This window comes from Pleurodeles waltl, chromosome 4_2 (assembly GCF_031143425.1).
Source record: "Pleurodeles waltl isolate 20211129_DDA chromosome 4_2, aPleWal1.hap1.20221129, whole genome shotgun sequence".
NCBI classification, from domain to species: Eukaryota; Metazoa; Chordata; class Amphibia; order Caudata; family Salamandridae; genus Pleurodeles; species Pleurodeles waltl.
The window spans coordinates 877575374-877589074 of NC_090443.1; the positions used below are offsets into that span (position 1 = coordinate 877575374).

General features: G+C 42.6%; 1 protein-coding gene across 1 annotated transcript in view; it reads right to left on the minus strand.

Annotated features, from left to right (window-relative positions):
* ECHDC2 (enoyl-CoA hydratase domain containing 2) overlaps nt 1-13701 on the minus strand; it is a 111956-nt gene that overhangs the window by 77501 nt on the left and 20754 nt on the right. Inside the window, exon 3 of the mRNA XM_069232655.1 lies at nt 12509-12596. Coding sequence (XP_069088756.1) covers nt 12509-12596 — 88 coding nt within the window. The remainder of the gene's footprint in view (nt 1-12508; nt 12597-13701) is intronic.

The window sequence follows — 13701 nt, forward strand, 5'->3', positions numbered from 1 at the left end:
ATTCAACGTCTTCATCTTCTTCTGAATAGGTGTCATCATTCTCAGCTTCCGTTTGATTTTTAGAGGCAGGAAGTCTGCACATGTCAGTGCACTTGAGGTCATCTAGACAGCAGACACATGTTGGCAGTTTGCAGTTATTAGATCTAACACAGCCTGAGGTGCTGGCTGCCCCTCCATCCTGTCCACTACCAGTTGCTCTGCTCCCTCATGTTTTTCCAACTTCGATCCCCTCCCAATTGGACTAGGTGTTTGTGGATCATTTAGAAGACATCTCTTGCTTATAGTGGCTTGATAATTTGCAAGTTCAGAGTGTTTCTTCAGACAGTCCCTGCAAGGTGGAAGTTAATGACGGTTTATCTTCTTTGTGCAGAATAGGTGATATGCCAAGTAATTTGCGTGATGAACTGAAGATTTTGGTGCACACATCAAGCACGAAAATTGCTCCAATATATCTATTAGTTCTTCAGAGATATCCCATTTGTCTCTGAGCTGCAAAAATGTTTCCTGTGTATGTCGGGATTTTGAATGTACTTACTTTTCCTTTTGCAACAAATGCGCTTACTGTGTCACATCCGGTAAACATATGGAGACCTATCATAGCTCAACAAACATTTTCACTAAGAGTTGAAGCTATTTCCCCAATGCATATTTTAGTACCACAATTCAGAAATAAGCCAGTGATGTTTCTAACATGGAATCCCAAACACATAATAAATATATTGGTGTCACCTGAGCTGATCATTACTGCCTCATAACTCTCATTAGCCGTATGTGCAGCATGCAGAAACAAACAGACATCTGCTGCTTCAGTTTTACAAAATGCTCTAGTTTCCTCCAATTGTTAACAAGAAATGCGAGGAGAGTTGTTTTATTCCTTATGTGGTGTAGGAATTTCCTCTACTGTCTGACAATCTGGGAAGGTGAGTTGCTCTGTAACTGGTACCAGAGTTCTTCCCCTCTGATTGTCCTTTCGCTGTTCTTACCAGGTGTATCATTGTACTTATCAAACACAACATCGATTCTTTGACTCCTTTTTCCTTCCTGCAAAGCCATGTACAAAACAGACATAACTATCCCACCAAAGTTTGATTCCTTCCTTCTACTCTCTGAACAAGAACCATGCCATCAATCAGCACGACTGAATTTCCAGGTTTCTCCTAAGCAGGGGTAATGTTTTTCTGCAAGTATGTTGCTAGTTTAGCTTCTTTTTGTTCTTCGCAACAGACCTTCTGGAGTTGCTAAAGCCCATGTTAAAGGTCCTTGGGGATGAGAGAGTACATCCGCCATTTGAAGATTCAGATTCTGTGCTGTCACAATGATGCAACCAAACAGCTCTTTGTCTGCTTTCATGATGATTGTCCTGCCATTTCTGTTCACTGCCTTCTTTTTGGATATGTTAGTGAAGGTTTTTAGTTTGTTCATTTTCATTGGGTCATGAAACTTCTTAATAGGTGGATTATTCTCAAGTCGCACAGGTTTATATTCTGTATAGCTCTATTCACCTAGTTCATGCACCTCCATGAAGTTGGATACTATGGGGGTCATTCCTACATTGGCGGGCGGCGGTCGCCGCCCGCCAAGCGGGAACCACCACTTGGCCGCTCCGCGGTCAAAAGACCGCGGAGGCCATTCTGGCTTTCCTGCTGGGCCGGCGGGCGCCAGCCAAGGGAGCGCCCGCCGGCCCAGTGGGAAAGGCCCTGCAACCCAGAAGCCGGCTCCGAATGGAGCCGGCGGTGTTGCAGGGGTGCGACGGGTGCAGTTGCACCCATCGCGATTTTCACTGTCTGCTAAGCAGACAGTGAAAATCATGCTGGGGCCCTGTTAGGGGGCCCCTGCACTGCCCATGCCAGTGGCATGGGCAGTGCAGGGGCCCCCAGGGGCCCCACAACACCCGTTCCCGCCATCCTGTTCCTGGCGGTAAAAACCGCCAGAAACAGGGTGGCGGGAAGGGGGTCGGAATCTCCATGGCGGCGCTGCTTGCAGCGCCGCCATGGAGATTCAGCCCAGACAGGGGAAATCCGGCGGGAAACCGCCGGATCCCCTTTTCTGACCGCGGCTTTACCGCCGCGGTCAGAATGGGCAGGGAAGCACCGCCAGTCTGTTGGCGGTGCTTCCGTCATTTTAGCCCTGGCGGTCGCGGACCGCCAGGGTTAGAATGACCCCCTATGTCTGGAGATGCCTTTTTGGCAGTGGAGAGACTAATGAGATCATGTGGCCCAACAAACGGTTTTATCCAGCTTTGAACCAGTCTAACAGCTCTCCTAACAGTATCTTTATCTTTTTCAATTCGTGACTTATGTAGGTCTGTGTGAGTAAGATCTGATCTGTTGCTACAAACCATTTCCCTTCTCTGACCCCAAATAGGCACTTCTGTGTTCAGCCGTCATATACTTTTTCACAGCACCCGCCCTGAGGTTGAACCGTATCATACCACCTGGAGTCTGTGTGTCTTTGTAGATTGTTACCTCTATCACTTGATAGACTGGAATTTGTCTAATTGGATTAACACCTGACAGTTGAACTGAACAGGAGCCGTTGATTAAATTGTGGTGCACTGCTGGATGTTTTACTGCAAGTAATGTCATTCCGGCATAGTATACAGGAAAATATCTAGGGTAGTTCACCCTGTCATATGCAAAACACCATGGGATCATAGAGCATATGGCAGTAAAATGTAAATTCCAATTTCCTACTCAAGCAGCACGCAGCAGAGCCAGCAAAACATTTTCAACAATATCCACATTCGACATCCAAAATGCAGAGAGATCTTCATTGTCATGACGAAGATGTTCCAGGAGTACATCCCAAGGTTGTTTTACTTCAGCAAAGGCAGCATTCTGCAAGAGTTCTTCTAATCTCTGTTGGCATAGGTCTTTTGCAAAGTCATTATCATCCTCACTGGAGGAGTAGACTATCTGAATGTTCTCTTCGTAAATCTCCTCTACCTAGGGGATGAATTCCAACCAAGCCAGTCTCAACATAAATTCATATACGCACTTGAGTACTTGAACTGCACAATTGTAGATGTGTCCTACTAGTACTGATGCTATTGATCCTTCTGCTATCATGTCTGCTTCAATGCAAAGGTCGCGAAGGCCAGCCTCTTGAAAGCATTTTCCAAGAATGGACATGACATTGCAAATGGTGTGGAAGGTTCCCATTCGAAGAATGATTCTGTTGTATGTTGCTTTATGCTTCCACACGATCTCAGTTGCTTTTGCGTAGGGAGCCTGATCCTGACCACTACAATTTTCACCAAATGCAGTGATTCCCTTATCAGCTCTGACTGTTTCAAATTTCCAGAAACAGTTGTCAACTCAGTTTCAGGAGCATTAATGGTGGGCAAGTAGCCAATGGAATCCTGTGATATACTAAATAGGTCTCTAGTACTGATAAATCCTACTTCTTGTCTTGTAACAACCCAGATTATGTTCTTATTTTGTCCAAGCTTCAATTGGGCAACACATTCCAGCATGACTTCAGTACTTGTCATCAATGGCTGGGGCACAACTCATTCACGAGAAATATACATGAACAAATTCTTCAGTATTTGTGGTGGTCAATGTTCTTTGCTTATGTTTCCTAATGCTTGTGAGAGGAGCTTTAAAAGGTTGCGGTTCAAGCATCTTGGCTGCACAGCTATACCGTTGACTCGATGAGGTGTCCCCTTAAAAGTGAGAGTCTCTTCCAGTCTATCAATGTTATCCCATGCTACATTAGTGATGACATGAGGCTGAATGTCAGATGGAAGAACAATGTGCTCATTTAGGGTAGTAGCATGTTTCTGAAGACACAAGATGGGATTATTTTCTTCCAGTGGCGAGTATGAAATCCCATGACCAAGTCCGTTCAGAGTGCAAATGATTTCAACATTGCCAGTCAGTGTTTTTTACAGCATATGGGGGGGTTGGGGGGGGGGGGGGGGAGTTTCTGATGGCCATTTGTGACTGCATATATAATGTCTTGACTGAATGATTGCATAAGTAAGACAACCGTTTTGGATGTCTTTGTGTTTTCTAGCTCTCCAGTCAGAAGTCCTAGTAGGAACCGTTTAAGGTAATCAGGCACTGTAAAGCAATCTTTATCAACGTCTGATGGATGATATGGCCATGGTGTTGATGTCAAGTTTGTTTTAATGATTGTTCTTATGTGTGATTATGTTTGATCAGTGATCTTGTTCATGTTTGTTGCCTTAACCTTTAAAACTGATTATTCTCTTTTCAAACTCTGGCTTTGTCTTACAATGTCCTGTAGCATGACACTATCAGGTTGGGACAATCATTTTCCTTGGTTGTCTGGGAATATATGGAGCTGTCACCGAACTCGGAGTCCAGTTTTCTTCTAACATGCTTCTTGGTTAATTTGTCTATTTCCTGTATTCCTCTGTGTGTCATAACGGTTTCAAGCCTTTCAGTGAGTGCCGTCCCAAGTATTACCTCTAAAATAAGTTTTAATGCATTGAAACAGTTGGTCATATGCTTCATCTCTCATATTTTTGTAGTGATCATTGGTTTGAAAGCTAGATGCATGATCTGCATCTTTTGCTTTAACCCTTGTACAGTTCCTATAACAAGATGAATGATAACGGGCTTCTGCAGCCACTACGTCCATACTACAAACTGCTGAGATCTTTGAATCACAATTAATGGTTGCACACTTTCGAAGCCTTTTGTCAACTCATTAATTTCACACACGTTGATGTTCCCTTGTAGCATTTAATCTTTCCACAAATATATACATTCCGCAGCATACAGATTTGAGTTTAATTATATTCTTCTGTTTTAGCATGTACTCATGCACTCACTTGTTCCAGCATCATCATTTACACTTGCTTCAGTTTTTCGCTTAATAGTCTGTGAATCTCTCTTCAGAGTAAACAGGCTTCTCCTGCACTTCCTGTGGTAAAATACTGGGGAACCGCGTTGCTTTCCACATTTCTCGCAATATCTTACAGTGGAATGTGATTCCTTACGTAACACCATGTTGGACATTTGACCATAAATGAGTTATACACTGAGGTTCAGAGAGATAGGATGAGCCTGTTTCAGTCTTCTTCATGATGCTGAATGGTCATTCACCACCAGCTCCGGAAAAAGAAATTAGCTTAAAAATGTAAAAATCTGTGTCTTGTGACTGGTCAGTCACCATCAGCGACCCAACACTCATCCAGTAGCATAGGAGGCACAGAGGCAGAACTCCCAGGATTGGACAACCTTGAGGTCCGTACCTCACTGTGAGGGCAGCAGATGACATTGCTCGACTCCTATTCAGGGTAATGCAATAAAGCTCATAGTTATTTGCACAACATAGAACAAGGGGGTAGCAGGAGTGTAGCGTCCTCCCCAGCCTGAATACCCATTAATGAATACGCCACAAATGGAGCTATGTAAACTCGTCTTTCTTCTTCATCCTGTAACCACAAATCAACATTCTAAACTTCTGTTCACTGCCCCATTTTCTAACACTTACGTCATCATACTACAGAGTATTTCAGGATCCAAAAAGGTTCCATCATTCATACTCACAAGACAAAACATCGCTCCCCGTTAAATAAAACAATTACAAATTTTTTTAACATATGCATATTATAATTCTACAATGAGTCTTCTTGGTGCATTTTTTAACTCCTCCGTATTGTGTCTTTGGAAAGTGGAAATCAATAACTAAAGTGGCCACAATCTGCACTGGTGATATGGGAGTAATGACAGTCTGGGATTCTTCACTGGTTTTCTCTGATCCAGTCTCTTCATTGACATTAACGTCCGATGAGCGTTGAGCCAGCTGTTTGAAGTGCGACAAATCTCACATGATAGACTTTCTGGACACTGGGCTGTTAACATGTGCTCTTTGCTGGTTACAATTTGAATCAGATTTACGTCATCATGACTGACAAACAAGCACTTGATCTCCTTGTTTGAAAGCAATGTTCTTTGCATATCGCATCAGCATAGCCCTTTTTTTTCTGCTTATGACTCAAGTCAGTTGTATGTGTCTCGGCATCTGCTTTGGATCGGATGTGGGTCAATTGAGGCAACTTTGTTGTTATGGCTCTCCTGAACATCAGTGTTGCAGGGCTTTCATTTGTGGCTGAGTGAGGAGTTAAATGATAAGTCTGTACAGTAGAATTCAAGACAGTCTTGAGTTTGAGCTTCTTTAGTGCAGCACGCTGAACAGATTTCTTTAACGAATTCATGAAATGTTCAACAAGGGCGTTAGCCTTTGGCCAAAGAGGTGTGCACTTCGGATGCTTCACATTAAGCAGATTGAGGAAGTCTCTGAATTCTCTGCTATTAAAAAGTGGGCCATTGTCAGCTTACAAAATTGTAGGAATGCCCATGTTGCAAATATGCCATCTAATCTTTCAATAACTCAGTCCTGAGTGATAGAAAAGAGATCTTCAAATAATGGGAAATGAGCGTGCTCGTCCATTATCACCATAAGTGATGTCCATTGTAAAGTGGAACAAAAATGTCAACAGCAATTTTTTCCAAGACATGCTTCAGCATCTCTCACTTGTTTAGGAGGTGTGGAGTAGATTTCGAGGACAGGTAGTTGCACAAGTGATAGGTTTCAAATTATTTTTCAACTTGTTCATAGAGATGAGGAAACCAGACTCCATCTCGGAGAGCTAGTTTAGTGGTAACAATTCCACGATGTCTCTCATGAGCCACTTTAATCACTTACTGTTGCAGACCGTCTGAAATAACAATTCTTGAACCCCTCAGGATAATTCCTTCTTGTGTCACTGACAGTTCCTCTTTGACATTTTTGTATTTCTCAAACACACTGTCACTGGTAAAAGGTGAAATATGTTGATTCCATGACTGATGGGTAATAATGTCTCAATTTCAACATGTCACCATCTTGGCTCATGGCAGTGACAATGTGTCCCACTGAAATGGCCGATTATGTGTTTTATTTTACCATGAAAGGGTGTAGGCTTCAGCAGTCTTAGATGGGTTCCTGGACATTGTACAGGCACTCTTGAGAAGTAGTCGGCAAGGTTTTGATCTTTCCCTGGATGATGTTCAATTGTGTAGATGTATTCCAGCAATCGTAGACCCCAACTTTCAATCTGTGGAGGTAACTTGGTTTTTGGATTGCCAAAGATGGTCAGCAATGCTTGATGATCTATTACAAGCATAAAAGGGTTTTCCGTACAGGCATACATGGAAATATTCACAAGCCCACACCACTGCCAGGCTTTCTTTTTCTGGTTGTGAATAAGCATGTTAATTCTGGGACAAAATCTTGAACAGGCCACAATATGCCTTCTAGCATTGGGCTGTCCGCTGTGTTGTGCACGAACAGCGCCTAACCTCAACAGCAACTTTAGTATATATTTTTGGATCAAAATATACCATGTCAGTAGTGTTTCCAATAGCTTGTTTAATGCTCTTAAAACTCTACTTACATTCATGTGAACAGTGAAATGGAACATTCCTGTCCGTCAACTTTCTCAGTGGAGCACTCACAGTGGCAAAGTTAGTATACATCGTGAACAGTAACTTGCAATGCCAAGGAATGAACGCAACAAGAAAACACCTTGTGAGGGACTGTAAGTTGAAAATGCTTGTACTTTAGCTGGATCGGGTGTCATGCCCCATCAGAATAGATATGGCCAGAGAACTTTAGGGTTGTCTTATTGAATTTACATTTCTCATCATTTAGCGTTAAACTAGCCTCAACAAGTGAGCAACATACTTGCCATAAAGCTTTGTCATGTTCCTTCTGGGTACCTCTCAGAACCAATATGCCATTGCTATAGCAGCATTTACAACAGGCTGCATGATACCTCTAATGAAATCTTGAAAAATCTCTGCAGCTGATGACAGGCCAAACATTAGGGCCTGATTTAGATCTGGGTGAATAGGAAAACTCAGTCACAAACGTGGCGGATATGCCGTCTGCTGTATTATGATCCCATTATAACTTATGGAGATGGGAATATGCAGAAGGGACATCCATCACGTTTGTGACAGAGTACTCCATCCACTGAGACCTAAATCAGACCCTTAGTCTTTTGTATAAAAACAGACCAATATGTGTAGAAAGGGTTGTAATGTGCCTGCAATTATCTTTGAATTCCAACTGATGACATCCTTGGTTTAAATCAAGGCGAGAGAAGACTTTCACACCATTCAGTAGTGTTATCTTATCAGCAATGTGCGGACCTGGATGTCATTCTCTTTCAATTGTTTAGTTCGCTTGACACGTCTTCACAAAGATGCATACAGCTCCCTCACTATCCTTTTTGGGCATTACCACAATGGGAGAAACCCATGGCGGCGGACCAGTAGAACGCTCAATAATATTGTGCTTAAGTAGTGATTTGAATTTCTTTTCAACAGCTTCTTGTAAATGAAATGTAATTCTTCTGTGTCTCCGAGCAACAGGTCGAACATCTTCATTGATATACAATTGTACTTTCATAGTCTTAAGTTTTCCTAACCCATGAAATAACGAGGGGTACTAACTTACTATTTCCCAATGAGCATTCATATTGTAATTCACCAATATCAGTCCCATGTCAGCAGCTGTGTTGAAACTAAGCAGACAGGCACTTTATGGTGTATCTTGAAGTACGTGATGGTTGCTGGCACTTTTGTTTTCTTCCGTTTCATCATCGCTACAAATGAAACCTTACTTTTCAAAGGCAGCAATGCGACCAATGTGTATACTTTTTGTGTTTGATGGTGACACTTACTGTGAAGGAGAGAGTTTGTTGTACTTCTCCCCATGCATTAAACATTTATTGATGCACCACTGTTGATGATTTAAAAGGTGTTGCACAACCATTTATTTTCAGTGTAATCTTTGGGCAACGTTTGAATGACGTGGGTACTTTCCCATGTCCATTGTTCTTTGACTGGTATTTCTCTTCACATGCAGCCAGTCCAAGATGTGTGTATTTCTCCGAGGTAAAAATTAGCATTGCACAATCATCCTCTTCACTTTCACTTGATACTGTTACTGACTAACTTTTCAACAATGATTTAGATGACTATCTACTTCATTTTTAGTTGATTTGTCTCAACTGGTGTTGTCGCTTGGTCTTGTGGGCTATGTCGAACATCGCTTCTGGAACATTCAGTTGGCCATTTTGTCCTTTTGCGGTGATGCACTTACTTTTTCCTCTGCTTTGAAAACCATCACAAAATGGTTATCTTTACAACAGCCTTTGCATCTCTGTCCAATTGCAGGACATGTACCTTCATGCGGGAATGACAATCCACATCTGAAACAAACTTTTTCCGGGGAGATGTCAACTTGTGTTCTTCAGCTTTGTGTTTCAGCTTACTTTTCATGTTCATGACTGACTCACTTTGGGCACCTCCGGCCTCCATGCCAGCAGCTTGTCAATCAGCCCATTCTTCAGCCATGAAAACTTTCTCCAGACTAAGAGTTTCTCTCAGGTTTGTCATCTGAATAAATCTGACCGGCATCCGTCATTAACTCTGAGAGGTATTGTTTCTTTGTCATTAAATTAATTGAACCTGCAGTGTTTTATGAGTGTATCCAGTCTCTCAACAAATTAATCTATTGTTTCACCAATGCTTTGTCGTTCTTGACTAAACATTTACCTTTTGTAATCGACATTTGGCACTTCATTGAACTTGAGCTTCAAGGCTTAATTGAATTGACAGTACGAAACTTTAGGACTTCTTTTACACCATTTTGTCCATGTATCAAGCTGCAATGCACAGGGGGAACTCCCACTGTCTATGAGGCAAGCACTGATTGTTGTGTTACTGAAAAAGGGAAGGATCTCTTAGATGTTCACTCCTACTAACCCCCATCCCACCTGAATCAACACTATAAAATCCTGAGCAAGGCTGGGGATAGGGCCAGAGTTCTTATGAAGGGTCTATAATTTTTATACAAGACCACTGGCCAGAGTGTGAACTGGACAGGTTATCTCAGAAGGACTTGAGATCGCCCCCAGCACATGGCTGGGGTGCCCTCTCTCTCTCCCATCATACTTGCTTTGCCCATGGAACTACTGGCATGCTTCTTGCACCAGAGAGGCTCGGAGTGAGGAATTTCCTCTGGGAGAAAGTGACCTGTGATCTCTTAATATTCAGATGACTCCACTGTATCTCTCCACAGTCCTGGAGAGTTTTTGCCACGTAAATGGCTGCACTAGACAGCTTAGGTGAATTTTCAAGGCTCATGACTAATTGAGCCAAATCTTGTTTATTAACACTTTTAAAAAAAATCCGACACTGGAGAAGGCGGTCCTCCTCGAGGCCATGCTAACATGGGAAGAGGACTCTTAAATACCTAGGGGTGAGCGGACAATACGACCTGGTAAAAGGAAACCTAGGAAGGGTGCATGCTGTGATGATAAAATCAACAGAATTCTGTTGTGCTCTCCCACTATACTGAGCAGGCCAGGTAGCTATATCGAAAATGCTAATCCTCTTATGATTGCTTTACTTGTTCTGAGCCATCCCAGTGATGTTCAAATGGCCCTTCTTCTCAGAGCTACCACCACACTCTCAGACCTAACCCAAGGTGGGAAGCTGTAGTGGCCCATGAGATGGCTGGAGGATGCAAGTGAACTGGAAGTCATTGGTGCATGCATTAAGACACAACACATCCTTGAATGGCTGCTCTCCCCTGGGCTGCAGATTTTAGGGATTTCTAGACTTCCGAGCTGAAAATATGCACAGCCAAAAGGCTTTCATAGACTGCACAACTACCCCTCTGGGTGCTACCAGAACTTAGGGAGACTATAACAATGTTTGATAGACAGCTGTGGATTCAGGCTGGCATCATCCAGGTGGGAGATATGTATGACCTAGACAAACAGTGTGCTTTCCCGAATATGACAGAGCGATCAGTATTGGACTGGGCCAGGTCATGCGCTCCCTGTGAGACTAGTGAGATCCATCAATAAATGTCATGTTGCAGTGCCTGTTGACACATGGCAGTGGGTGTAAAGCTATTACAATCCTCTACATCGCCCTCAGTCACAACTGTCATGTGACTATGAGGATGTCTGAGATAAGTGGGTACAATACCTTAATTGCAAAATTTTGGATAAACAGTGGGTTGGGACTAAGGCATATACCAAGCAGGTCTCTCACAACTCCTGGTTCAAACTGATTCAGTTCAATTATTTGCATCAAACTTACCTGTCCCCAAAGCCTATTGCCCGCATGTTCCTGAATACACCCTCTTAGTGTTCTAGGTCAGGTCCACCCGAGGCACCCTTTTATCACATGTTATGAGAATGCCAGGAGATAGTGAAAGCCTGGCGAGCTGTACGATTGAAGCTGTCAGAACTGGTAAGAGAAGACCTATCTTCACCCTGGAACCTGCCTTTTGGGGTGAATGCCCAGGTCCAAAAAGAATAAACTATAGTGCATGATGATCGACCTGGCCCTGATACTATAATGCCAAATCGCGCTGTCCTGGAAGACGCCTGAGCCTCTGGGAGTGACACAATGGCTAGAAGACCTGAAAAAGTGGGTGAGGGCAGAGCATTCCACCATTCACATGCGTCACCAGAGCCGGCAAACAATGGGGATAATGGTGTGGGACGAATTCATTATTAAACCAGAGGAGGAATCTTGACGATAGGCGCCTTGAGCATAGCATCATGGGCTGCGCTCCGATTACCAGGCCCGACCTTCCACTGGTCGGTGAGGTCACACATGGGTGGACCTAGTGGAAAGGGTTCAGCTGCAGAGAATGCGGTCAAGCCCACCGTGCCTCTAACATGGATGGCACTCACTGCGGGGTCGATGCTCAAGAATAGATTTGGTACACTGTGTAGGATTGGGGGGTGTGGGAGTTTGAGTGGGGAGTTGTTAACGTGTTGGGGGAGCCCTAAACGGTTTGACTTAGCCGATGCGGATCCTCTGTAGTGGCAGAAGAGTACGGGCAAATTGTTACTTTGTTAGTTTATTTACCATTCCACAATGGTTTTTTAAAATGTTTTTACTTTGATATTTAGCTAAAACAGAGCAAAATTAGCAGACCTGGTCACCCGCATAGAGCTTGCGGGTCACATAACTGCACTGTATCGCTACGTAAGTCAAGATGGGGAGGGGATGGCCTTGGGCTTTTCTGATGTTGATCATGGATATGATTATAATAAGTGGTTGTAATCTGAAAAACCAATAAAAAGCTACTCAAAAATAAAACTTGAAATAAGAAAAGCGCAAAAGAAGCAAAAAATCTGGCTTTTTCTGTAGCACTACAACAGGCTTTGGAAAGCGGCTGAGCAAGTAAACAGGGCTAACCTAAAGCCATCTCTTTAAAAACAAAAAAGGCACCCTTTTAAAGCCTTTCTTGCCCACAACAACTAAACCTCTATCTAATGTTCGTGGCCGCTCGTCGATATGAATTTTTTCACTGTGCAGAAACGTTCCAAAGTAATTTCCCTTTTGGTTTCATGGAAAGGACTGCATTGTCTTAGGTTCTTAATACATAAATACTTAAATAAAAATCAACTTATGCTTCAGCGGCTTTACTATATGAAACATGTTTTATTCACCTGAACAGAAGACTCCTTTAATTTCACTTTTTACAATCAGCACTCTGACACTGGGGTCATGTCGCAGGCCCTCCACAGCTTCAAACATCTACGACAAAGACATATGTTTTAGTTCATGAGCAACGCAAAGTTACAAACTGAAAATACTCCAGGCACCTTCCTCCAATCTAGAACTCACCCATGCATACCATTTCATAGGTGTAATTGGGGAAAACCAAATAGCATTAACGTTTATGTCATAAACAAATAAGGTTTTTATAATATAAACAACCCAATAGGGTTGTGTATCCGTGTGTAGATTAAATGAGGGGTGGCGTGCGCGTCTATAGGGAGCAATGTGTGAGGAGGTAAATGAGGATTTTTAAAGCTCGTAGACCGTGTGAAAGGTTGTGGCCTTCTGACTCCCAATCAGAGTATTCCTGAATGTAGCACATCCCCAAAAAAGGATTTTCGATCCTGGGGTGTAGTAGTTAAGGGCGAGATGAGCGGAGTTATCATGGAGCAGTGCAGTGAGAATGCATGAATGAGTATGCAGCTGGTGTGATGAAAAGGTGAGTGGGGATGAATTAATATATCTTTGATGTGGGTGGATGCACGACTAGATGAGAATGTAAACAATGGATTAATGAATCACAGCGAAGAACAACGGAGCATTAATGAGATAGCGAGAATCTGTTGGTAAATAATGAAAGAGTGGGGGTGGATTAATTTTATTGTAAAGTTGGAGTGTGAGGATTGGTGAATCCACACTCAACGCATGGATGAATGAGGGAATGGATGAGACTTTGAAGACAGATGAAAAATACGAAGGTGGATGAAAGTCACAATGGGTGAGTGGATGGATGGATTAAAATGATAAGAGAACACACGGATGGATGGGTGAAAACTGTTTATCGCAATTAACTACATGAATTTATTTCGATATAGAGCCTACAATCACAACTTTGCAGCCATGAAATGAGTATCGTTCAGACGATCAAATACCAATACCTATCAGTCAAAGTGATACAAAGGCAAAAGTCCTTGGCTATCAAATAGTCAATATTTCTCGCAATTGGTTTCCCAAAAGGCCATCATAAATTTGTTGGCTTTGGAAATTGTTAACTGACAGTGTAAAAAAAAAAAAAAAAAAAAAAAAACACGACATTATCTTATATTCTGTACTTCTTCAGTGTTGTTTTTCTTTGTATTGT